The 12,000-nt window shown below is 55.4% G+C and overlaps 1 protein-coding gene across 1 annotated transcript; it reads right to left on the bottom strand.

The window, feature by feature from the left end:
* Window positions 1-297: 297 nt before the first annotated feature.
* Window positions 298-7,462, bottom strand: TSHZ1 (teashirt zinc finger homeobox 1). The gene is made up of 3 exons (XM_052660202.1): window positions 7,433-7,462; window positions 7,232-7,340; window positions 298-4,830 (listed from the first exon to the last, which is right to left on the bottom strand). Exons 1-3 carry the CDS (start codon window positions 7,460-7,462, stop codon window positions 1,541-1,543), a joined length of 3,429 nt encoding a protein of 1,142 aa, XP_052516162.1. The 3' UTR covers window positions 298-1,540.
* Window positions 7,463-12,000: the final 4,538 nt, after the last annotated feature.

A 12,000-nucleotide genomic window follows, 5' to 3' on the forward strand; every position in this document is an offset into this window, starting at 1 on the left:
CAAATCAGCCGTCGCTCAATGACTATACTCTGGAATCCAGTGGCACCCAGTGGAATTAAAAATTTTAATTATCATTTAAGAAAAGGAGTACTTATCATCTGAATAAGCGTTTCAGCACACACATCATGAAATGATGGTTCTGAATAGAATTTCTGTTGGTCGACTGCATAAGCAGTACCTCTCGTTGCTGGAATAACGTCTCAGAGGCAGAATAATGACGACATGACAATCTATGTAAATCAAGAACTGCATGTGGGTTTATTTTACATTTGAGAAAACAGTGGATTTAATTGTGTGAACCAAAATGTACTGTACAATATTAATGATAGAACATCAAAATGTATAATTAATAGTGCATCGCTTGCTTTGTCTTCATTTATTTATTTTTGTCTGATATACATGCATCTGGAAAGACGCAGGTGCCAGTAAAATTTCTCTATTTAAATCAAGCTGCAGGAACTAAATTTTATTCAAAAATTGTGGTTTTACATTATATACACAGAAATTTAATATAAAATGACAATATAAAAAGTTAAAAGAGAAAGCATACAGCCAGAAGGTACAAAGAAAGTTGAATAGATTAAAATGGTACGATATGTAACATATACGAGTTTTTAAGCTGATGCTGGCAATTTACAAGGAAAGGACGCCAACATTTGCCCCATTTTTTTTTCATTTACCAATGTAGCACGCTTATAGAAAGGTCGGCTTGTACCAAAGCTTACATTTGTAAATAACTATAAACCGCAGTATTTTACAGGAAAAAAGAAATAGCATTTTTACACATTTTTAAATAATAACTTGCATACTTTTTTTTTTTTTTGCCAAAAGTGGCATTTTTCAGCATCCAGAGGGTTTGGGCATAGTGGCAACTGGGGTGTTTGCTGTTTTTGTTGTTAGTTTTTGTTTTCTGTTTTAAACGTATGACGTTGTGGCTTCCTAACCCCCACGTCCTAGACAACTTTCTGCTCTCCAACAGCTGCATGCATGCTTCCTTCACAAACCAGTTCTGCATATAAAAGCTTGTTTTTTAATTATTAAATAAGTTTTGTGTCTGACACAGCTTTTGATCTGAATGAAATGCCTTTAAGCCTTTTTTTTTTTCTTTTTCTTTTTTGAGTGAAAGGCACAGAAATGCGATTGCAGTCCTCACAGGGTTAAATCTGACACTAGGAGGTCCTCTGACCTTTACTGTCATGGGAGCTTTGTAATTTTAGGACGACGTCTATCTCTGTTATTTGTGTCTTGCTTTCCTGCTAAGTAAGTGTCTCTGAGGAGTGTGCCCCACTATCTCCTACAAAAGAGAGCTGAACATCGAGAACAGATGTTGAAAATAAAGGTCAGACTCTGACTCACAGAAAAAGAAAAGGAACATGCACGATCGGACGAAGAGCATATAAATATAACTACAAAATATGTGTAAGAAAAACCAAGGTCCAGACAGGCGGTCAGCAACCGAGAGCGGGCTGATTTCGGAGGCTCAGGCCGGGCCTAGTGCAGTACGACGGTAGTGCAATGCGCCGCGGGCGCGGGCCCGGGGCTACTGTTTCTCCAGCTCGGTCACATAGATCAGGTGGTCCTCGGGGGACTTGCCGTGGGTCTTGCTGAGGTGCAGTTTGACTGCGTGCTTGCTCGCAAAAGTCCGGTTGCACAGCTTGCACTGGAATGTGGAGCCCAGCTCGTCCTCAGCGGCCCCCGAAGGGCCCAAGGCTTTGCTCGCCAGGACTTTGGAAACATTCTGCTGTTCTTGAATCTGGTTTAGGGGCAACTTGGAGAGATCCTTCAAGCTGAAGCCTAAGTGTGTCTCTAGGTGATTGATGTACGTGGAAGCAGTTCTGAACTGAGAGGCACAATCGTTGCAAAAGAAAACAGGATGCCCTGTGTCCAGGTTCTTCAGGAACTTGGTCCCCCCTGTCCTCCGCAGCTGGTACTTGACGTTGGCCAGCCAGTGGCTGATGGTGGTCATGGACAGCCCGGTGAACTTGGAGATGTGGACCCGCTCCTGGGGGCCCAGGTCTGACATGATGTACTTCCCCTCTGCTGTCTCGCGCAGGCTTGAGGCGAACTGGGCCTGCAGGATGAGCAGGTGCTGCGGGTTCCAGTTGGACTGCCGCCCCTTCCGCTTGTGCACAGGCGATAGCTCGTCCAGCGCCTCCTCGAAGCTGCTGCCATCAGCGTCTGACTTCTCCGACACGGTGGAGGGCGTGGAGGACTTGGGCGTCAGCCGCCCTGTGAGGTTCTTCACCATGTCCGAGATGTCCATGAGTGCGCTCTCCCGGAGCGGCGAGGACACGCCATCAGCGGCGCCGGGCACCAGGGGCTTGCTCTTGGACTTGGTCAGGTCAATGGGCTGGTCGCTGTTCTCGTAGAAGTAGCGGTCGGCGGCGCCAGGCGGCTTGGCGGGAGGGGCAGGGTAGGCCGGCTTGTCCAGCATGCTGGTGCTGATCTTGTAGAGCATGGCCAGCGGGTCCAGTGAGGGGCTCACGGGCCTGGATACCTTGCCCAGGTGGGTGTTCATGATGGACTGCAGGGCGCTCAGCGGGTTGATGAAGGAGGGCTCAGGCGAGTGGTCGGTGATGATGGCCAGGTTGTTACAGCCGTTGGTCACTTTGGTCTTGAGGGGCTCCGTGCCGTTTGGGGTGGGGGCATCCCCCATGCCCTCCTTCTTGGCCTTCCCCACCTCGGCCTCGGGGCCCTTCTTGGGCTGCGGCTTGCTGCTGCCCCCCAGCTCCTCGGCCCTAGGGAAGTCCTTATTCTCCTTGGCCGCTGGGGACGCGGCCTTGGCCGGCGAGCCCTTCTCCTTCTCTGCCGGCCTCTCCTCCCTCTTCACGCTGACCTTGCCTGTGACCTTCTCTACCAGCTCCTCCATGGCCGACACGTTGCTCTTGTGGGGCGGCGGCGTGAGGCTCCCCGGGGAGTGCAGGAGCGCCCCGTGCTCCGCGGACAGCGGCTTCACGCCGCCGGCGAAGGACGGCTGCATCTGGACGCTCTGCACTGCCGGGGGCGGCTTCACGGTGCCCGGCAGCTGGTAGGCCGCGTGGATGCTCGGGTAGCCGCCCCACGAGGGCGCGCCATTCTGGGCTTTGCTGATGGCCGTGGAGACCGTGTTCTCCAGGGATTTGAGGATGTCCACGCCGCCCTTGGCGCTGTCGTCCAGGTCTTCCTCGCGGAGGTACTGGTAGAGGGCAGTGGGCTCGAACTTCTCGCCCGCGTCCTCGCCCTCCTCCTTGATCTTCTTGTCCGCCTCCCCTGCCACCAGGGCCGCCTTGTCCTTCTCGGGCTCCTTCTTCTCCTCCGCGGCGGTGGGGCCCGCCGGAGAGTCAGGCTGCTTCTTGACGTGGGCGGCGGCGGTGGCGGCGGGGAGCCTGGTGTGCGTGGTCGGCGGCAGGGGGATGGACTGGATCTTCTCCTCCACCACGGGGTCCAGCACCAGCTGCTTCCCCTTCTTGGAGGCGGAGGTGGTCACCTTCAGGAAGTGCCCGGTGACCATCATGTGGGCGGTGAGCTGCTGCAGGGTGTCGTGGGAGCTGCCACACTCCATGCACTTGAGAATCTGGGCCTTGCGGGCCTCGAACTGCCAGGTGTAGCTGGCCCCGTTCTGGTAGCCGTAGCGGTTGTTGGGCGTCACGTAGGGGTTGGCCGTCTTCTGCTCCTTGGCCGCCTCGCTCAGCGCCGCCTCGGCCGCCGCCGCTCCCGCCGGCTCGGGGGAGCCGGGGGCCGCCAGCTCGTGCAGCACCCGCTTCTTGGTGGAGGGGACCAGCTTGGTGAGGGCCGGCACGGGCTCCTTGAGAGGCACTTTCTGGTAATGCTTCGTCTTGATCATGTGCACGCTGAGGTCCTGCAGGGACTCGAACGAGTGCCCGCAGTACATGCACTTGAGCACCTTCTGCGCGTCCTCCTTGCCCTCCATCTCCATCAGCGAGCGCTTCCGGGGCTTGGACCAGCGCTTGGTCTTCTCCGAGTCCTTGTCCCTGTTGTCGTCCCGGTAGTGCCCCGTCTCATTCATGTGCACCGTCAGCTCCACCAGCGTGTCGTAGGCGGCGCTGCAGTCCTTGCAGCGGAACTTGCTGGCGCCGGTGAACACCGAGCCGTAGAGCTTGTTGTTCTGGCGGTAGAGCTGCACGGTGCTGAAGAGGCTGGGCTCCGGCAGCAGGCCGTAGGACGACGTCTGCTGCAGCGTCTTGGCCAGGGCGGCCTGGTGCCAGTCGTAGCCTGAGCCACCGCTGGCGCCCGAGCCCGAGCTGGGGGTGCTTGCCGTGGTGCCCGTGGCCCCCGCGGTGCTGGTGGGGGGCGTGGGGGCGGGGGTGGAGCCCTCCTTCTGGGCCGCATCGCTGGTGCTCGTGGTCGAGGCTGACTTCTTCAAGTCCAGGGCCAAGCTGGACCAGCAGGACTCGGAGAAGAGGTTTGCATACACGGCCTTGATCTGGGCCAAGCTGTCCTGGGGGTAGGAGAGGCCCTCCGCGCCCTGGCGCTCCTCCTTCTCCTCCTTGGAGGAGGAGCTTTTGAAGTGGGCGGGCTGGTCGCTGTGTTCGCTGAAGGGCGAGCCGTAGCCCGCGTCCTGGTTGGTTGCGGTGCTGATGGGGGAGTTCTGGTAGCTCTGGGCCTCCTTGATCTCCGCCTCCTCGCTGCACGCGAAGTCGGCCTCCTGAACATCCCCGGGCAGCCCATCCTCCTCCACGCTCCCCTCGTCTATCGCTGCTGCTTTCAGTTCTTCCTCAGGAACATAAGCTAGGAGAGAGCAAGGAAACACAGTGAGAGGCGGATGGCACCCCGAGCACGCGGCCTCCCCAGCGCTCACGCCGTCTTTAAAAAGACGTTTCTCATCCCAGGCTACAAGGCCGCCCCCGATTTATACACCGACCCGCCGCAGCGCCAGGGTGGAAACAGGTTTCCACCAAGGCAAGCCCCCCAACCCTGCCGAAGTGAACACATTTCAACGGAAGGGCAGCGTCTGCCCTCTTCTTAGAGATGTCGGTCTGGCCATCATAGCTGGATGGGAAGACAACGAGGGAAAGAAACAGATGGGGCCCCGGCTCCTCCGCCTGCAGATTCTTCCCTCTGTAAGCAACGGGGTCCCTCATGAGCCTCTCCATGGGGGGACCTGGTTGTCAACTTTTACGGAAAGATACCTCATGGACAGGATTCAGTGGTGTCCATAAATAAAAACACGCTTCAATGGTAAGTGATAAATAATCTAGTCTCCACTAAAAAAAGGAGGAAGCAACATAGCACCACCGTCCCCTGCCTGGATGGAACAGAAGTCACCCACAGGGGACACCAGGCAGGTGTCAAAGAGCCCCGGATATACAAAGCAGCATTGTGCACAAGAGCTGAAAGGTGCAAACAACCCGAATGTCCACTGATGGTTGAACAGGTGAACAAAGTGTGGTTTACACACACAATGGGATATTATTCAGCCTTTAAAAGTAAGGAGAGTCTGATGCATGCTTCACTATAGACTAAATCAGGGGCATTATGCTCAGTGTAACAATGTTAGGTTTCGTCACTAAGTCATGTCCAACTTCTTTGCAATCCTGCGTACTGTGGACCGCCAGGCTCCTGTCCATAGAAGTTCCCAGGCAAGAGTACTGGAGTGGATTGCCATTTCCTTCTCCAGGAGATCTTCCTGACCCAGGGATCGAACCCACGTCTCCTGCATTGCAGGCGGATTCTTTACCACTGAGACACCTGGGAAGCCTTTAAGCCAGCCACAAAAGACAAATACTTAGGAGTCCCCTTACATGAGACACCTAGAGTAGTGAGGTCTGCTCACAGAGACAGGAAGAGAACAGTGGTTTCCAGGGTCGGGGGACAGGGAGGAATGGAAAGCTAGCTATTACACTGCTATATTTAAGATGGATAACCAGCAAGGACCTACTGTATAGCACAGGGAACTCTGCTCAGTGTTATGTGGTAGCCTGGATGGGAGGGGAGTTTCGGAGGGAGAGGATACATGTATATGTATGGCTGAGACCCTTTGCGGTCCACCTAAAACTATCACAACATTGTTACTCAGCTATCAGTTCAGTTCAGTTCAGTCACTCAGTCGTGTCCGACTCTTTGTGACCCCATGAATCATAGCACGCCAGGCTTCCCTGTCTATCACCAACTCCCAGAGTTCACTCAGACTCACGTCCATCAAGTCAGTGATGCCATCCAGCCATCTCATCCTCTGTCGTCCCCTTCTCCTCCTGCCCCCAATCCCTCCCAGCATCACAGTCTTTTCCAATGAGTCAACTCTTCGCATGAGGTGGCCAAAGTACCTGAGTTTCAGCTTTAGCATCACTCCTTCCAAAGAAATACTCAGCTATACGCCAATACAAAATAAAAAGTTTAAAAGAGGGGGAAAAAAAAAGAAGTTGGTGTTTAATGGGTTGAGAGTTTCAATGTGGGAAGATGGAAAGATCCGGAGATGGATGCTGGGTTTGGCTGCGTAACAATGGAAACAATACCACTGAGCCATGCCCGTAAAATGGTTAAAATAGTAACTTCTAAGTTACGAATATTTTCACACAATAAAAAACTTTTTAACTTAACAATGCCTATAGTAGGTACTACAATGGCCTGCTACGGGCCAAGCTGCACAGAGGGTGACTTCTCAGGGTGAAAGCGGCGTTTCCCAGAAGCTGGGGCTGCTGACAGCTGTCCGGGGAATGAGAGGGATGGAGGGCATATAAACGTCTGGATGGAACCTGGCTGTTTACTGCAGAACATTTCAGATCCTTCACCATGTGACAGGTCTTGTCAGTTCCCAGGGGGACATAATTGCCTGCACCACTTAACTGATCTGACCAGGGTGCTTTTACTTCTTTATCTTTTCTTTCTTCTTCTTCTTTTTTTTTTTTTTTTTTTGGTGTGGAAACAACCAGTGTTCCATCAACTACCTGGGAAATTTAGGGTTAAGATATTTCCAGAAAGGCCCTATTAAAATGCACTGATATGACCTGAGAGGGTGTCTCATTAAGTAGAATCACTCATTATCACATTATCAGAGCCGGACCCCGAGGGAATGTGGCGGGCAGCGCCGCATTTTCAGGGACAGTGATGGAGAGACAGAGAAGGAGGCGGCTGCCCAGAGGCTGGACGCAGGGCAGGAGGGAGCCTCACGGGAACGTCCACGCCCGCCCACCAAGGGCTCTGCACACGGATGCACACACGGTGGACACGTGTGCTCCGCCGGGCCTTTCAGCTCCCTGCCTGCCCTCCGCTTCTCCACAGGGCTGGCCCGCACCTGGGCGGCGGCGTGACCAAGCAGGCACATCCGCAGCTGCTTCCCAGATGACGGCAGTCCTGCCTTGGTCCACTAATGGCTCAGGGAACCACAGCCCGTGGGTCCTGCTCTGAGAGCGTGAAAAATAATCGACAGCGCAAGCCCGCAGGGTCACACAGGCGTCCACACCTGCCTGAGGCTGTAGCCCCCCTGGAAACTGACCGTGAACTTGACCGCTTTCTCCTTCCCCATGACCACTACAGGTTTAGGACAGTCCAGGGTCCCAAGTGCCCATGGCTGGGGTCCTCAGCCAGAAGACCGAAGCTCCGGTCACACCCACCGCCTGCAGGCCGCCTGGCCCTGGCCTGGACACCAGGCCCAGCTCTGAGGATTCCAACAGGGACACTTGAGGCCTCAGGCATCCTGGGCAGAGCCCTCTGAAGACAGAGGCACCGGGTTCCCGGGGTTTTGGCCGGACTCCCAGCCACCCCCCACAGTGTACCCTCTGTGCCACATTCTGGGGTCACCTGAAGGTGGTCACCTAGTGGGGAGGCCGCCCACTAGACCCAGATGGTCCACTTTCATGAAAAGAAGATCCACACCAGCGACTGACTGAAGGGAAGCCTTTGACCGGACACGTCTGGCTCAGCCGGGGAGCCCAGCGCTGTGCTGGCACCCTGCCCAGCGCTGCACCGCCTGCAGGCTGCTGCCCCCTCAAAGGACGGCCACAGGCTCCATCGCCCGCCCGCAGCAGGCACCGTCGGGCGTGAGGAGTGAGCAGACCGCTTTCCTCTTCCTCTGGAAACAGACGGGGGCTCCCCCTACCTCCAGGGGGAGTTCAGCACCCACCGGTCATGCATGTCCACATCCCAGCAGAGCGGGTGTCCTCAGAGCTAGGCACGTCCCGGCCTGTCCTCCCAACCCCCGACACTGACCCGTCTGCACCCGGGAGCCCCAGGTTGAGCTCAAACGCCTCTCACTCTGTCCTCTCCAGCCCCAGGGTGACAGTCACTGCTGGAACCACAGAAAGCATACCCTGGCCTCCTATGGGGCACTAGTTTCTGCCATTCTGTCCTTGGACACCGGTCCCCCATTTTCCAGGGGGTGGAGAGGTGGGGGATGCCTAACACGCCTGCCCTCTGGGGCTCATCTCCCAGGGGAGACACAAGCAGAGCGGGGGAGCTCTAGGGGACTTGGGGCACAGCCTGGGGCCTGCCAGCATCCCCCTATTGGGCTGAGCATGCCCAGCTCCCTGACACCCCATGGGGATACAGTCCCCCCACTCCCTGGCTCAGTCACACTCCTGGGAGCTGACTGTGCTCTCTAGGATCAGGGCGCAGCTTCCTGCATCCACCCTGCCTGTCCCCCTGCCGGGCCCCTCTGCGGCCTCTTTCCAGCAGACCTTGACTTCTTCCCTGACTCCTCCAGGGCACGCCCATGACCACCAGATCCATGTCAGTGTGAAGCCCCTCCGGAGGGGCCCTCAGGTTCTCCCGCCCCATCAGGGGAGGCTGGGCTCCATGAAGCCCTCCTGAGTGCTGTCTGAGCCCAGGTGGCGTCGGGCACACAGAAGGAGCTCCAGCTGCTATGACCCGACCTATCAAATGTGGGTGTCCCATGGGCACCCCTAGTCAACTACAGACAGACACATGGCTCCCCCTGCCCCTTCAGACCTAGAGGGGCTGCCCCAATAAAAGCTCACTTCCTCCTCCTGAGTTAGGAGTCTCCTAGCTCAGTGGTTACTGAACCACCCCACACAAGCTGTCTGCATCAGAAAAGCAAGTTATCCTCAGCGCCTTCTGTCCTCCAGCCCTGTCCCCGACGTGGCCTCTGCCCGAATGTGGACCCCCCAGGCCCGTCACCAGACACTGCAGCACCCTCCCAGCTGGCCTCTTCCCTCTTGTCTGGCCACGCTCTTCCTCCGTGACCCTTGAGCTAAGATCTTTGTTACAAGCCCAGCAGTAGCACAGGGGATGCAAATCCCTCCCTCCACCATGTGTCAGCCCCTGAGCACCCCGGTCCCAGGGGCACCACCCCCCAACCTCTGTTTCTCTGCCTGGGGACGACGCTCCTCCTCAACGGGAAGCTCCGATGTCACCTCTTTCGTGAGGCTGCTTAATCCCCTCCTGGAATTCATTCCCTGTGGAATTAAGAGATGTTTACCTGTCTGTCCTCATCATCAAACTGTGAACTCGCTCGTTTAATTAAAACTGCTGGGCACCCCTGCCCACCTCCCGGGCTGGGCATTTTCATTTCTTCACCTCATTTTAACCCTCACAACCCTACAAGGCAGTGTCCCTGATAAGCCCATTTTACAGATGAGGAAATGGAGTCTCAAGAAGTTGACCAACTCCCCCTACGTCACACAGGAGACAGACAGATGAGGGGCTCAGGACTCAGAGGCGGGCCACCTGATTCCCAGCCCGAGGCCCCTCCACTCACCATCTCAGGACCCAGTTACTATCCTTTGCTGTGTTAGCATCTCAGTGCTGAAAACACTTGGAGTAAACGCTTGTGAATGAAGTAGTGACCCCAAGTAATTCTGTATCCCTAGTGGTTCAGTGGTAAAGAATCTGCCTGCAATGCGGGAGACCCAGGTTCAATCCCCGGGTTGAGAAGATCCCCTGGAGAAGGGAAGGACTACCCGCTCCAGTACTCTTGCCTGGGAAATCCCATGGACAGAGGAGCCTGGCAGGCTATGGTCCATGGGTTCACAAAGAGTCAGACATGACTAAGCGACACACACTTCCACTTTCTAATTCTGTATCAGTATTTAGGACACTTCTTATGTGCCCTTCATGCTGTTATGAATGAAAGAATCCCAACAAAAAAAGAGTAAGAGGAGAGAAATATCTAGTGGGTGATGTTTTGCTTATGCCTATGAGGCAACATTGAAAACTTTGTTTTAATGACAAGGAGAGATTCATTAAATGGAAAAAGCAGAAGACAAACCTATTCACAGCACAATGGAAAAATCCTCTTAGAAAATATTAGTAGTTTTTTTTCTAAATAATGAATATATGGGTTTGTTGACTGAAGTGGCTCTTAGTAAATAGCTCTGTTTTCAAAATCTTCAGTGTTTTCAATTCAACACACATGAATTAGCCATTTCACACCATTTCTGGAATAAAATAGCTGGAAATAGCCCCTAGCCAGACCCTGGGAATTAGGGAGCCAGAGAAGGGCAAGGCCCAGCCTAGGGGTGGGAATGTGGGAAGGGCTTTGTTCATTGTCACTTTTGTGTTTTTTCATGTTAAAAGGTAAGAAGCGGGGAGCATGACCGAGGGGTGCAGGTGTTATCGGGGTTCCTGCAGCAGGATCTCGGGGGCGCTGAGAGTCTGCCCGCGCATCTACCGCCTGTCTCCTTCCCGCCCGACTTCTGCTCCCTCACTGCCCCCAGGGGGGTCTCCACCCAGCCTTCCCCAGGGAGGGGGCCGGGGGTCCCACTGACAGGCGAGGAGCTGGCAGAGCCTCTCCCGAGGCCCTCAGTCCCCAAGCTCAGTGGCCACAAGGCTCCATCACTCCATCTTCCGCCAACATGGCCCCTGTCCATTTCTAGACTCCCAGAATTCCTACTTTATCACACCCTCCTCCACTGTATTTATCCCGATAAGCTCTTATTTTTGGCTATTTCCCTGTTTTACCATGTATTATCAATTAACTTTTCAACTCTAATTTACAAGGGACACAAGGAAATACAGACCCGGGGCAGCTGGGGGCAGGGAGCGTCGGTCCTAGGTCCTCACACTGGACGCCCTTCTGACCGGCTCCTCCCTGGAGGCACGCGCCAGGCAGCATCAGCTTTGGAAAGAAGTGCACGCGCCTCCCCAAGCAGCCCTCGCCTCCCCTCTCTTCGCACACCACCCTTTCTAGGGGTCCTCGGACCAAGCTCCAGTCAGTGTCACCCTACCCCATGGTGCTTGTGGTCACATGAACACACGGACGATGAGCCGCCCACAGATGCCAAGGGTTTCAAGGGATTCTTTGAAAGCAGTGCCTAAGCCTCTCTCTCCACCCACCCCTCAACAACCGCCCCCACCTTCCAAAACTGGGCTCGAACCAGGAGCCTCAGAAGGATCCAGAAACGAACGGGTTTCGCTAGAGAATCTGGGCCTGGGGCAGGTGGACAGGGTTGTGCAGGTCTGCAGGCTGGACCCCGGGGTGTCTGGAGGCAAGGCCACAGGGCTTCAGTAGCAGGCAGGACCCAGTCCTTTGTTCCTGTCATGTTGGCATCAGGGAGGAAGGGGCCACATAGACACCCCCCCCATATCTGTCCCACCCAGCAAGTCCAAGAGCGACCCCAAGTGCACAGGGGCTGGGGGTGGCGTTCACCTGCCCGCGCCCGTCGGGTCCAGGCTTCGGGGCCACCATCGTAGCTCCGGGTTGAAGGACAGACCCCCATCATCATCTGAGGACAGACTCACGGAAGGGACAGACTGACCCAAACGCTCCACTCACGGATTCCGTCCTCAGGGCCTCTGTCTCCCCAGCGCTGGGGCTGCAGGAAGCATGTGTAGGAACGTTAGACACACCGCCCTCATCACCAAGCTCCACTCTGAGCTCATCCAGCCCTGCGATCGGACCCTTAAGAGGAGCCAGGAAGTGCCCACGATGGGCATCTTCTCGTCCCAGGGAAAGCGGGCCTGTGGCTGGCCTCTGTTGCTGTGTAGACGTGAGGTTTGGACAGCGGATTATTCGGGAAGTGCCCTCCACTGCCCTCCTGCAGACTTCCTGACCACAGCTGCCCAGAGGAAGGCGGGGGCCCAGAGGGGGTGCACACACAGAGAAGC

Source organism: Budorcas taxicolor, chromosome 22, assembly GCF_023091745.1.
Source record: "Budorcas taxicolor isolate Tak-1 chromosome 22, Takin1.1, whole genome shotgun sequence".
In the NCBI taxonomy this organism is placed as follows: Eukaryota; Metazoa; Chordata; class Mammalia; order Artiodactyla; family Bovidae; genus Budorcas; species Budorcas taxicolor.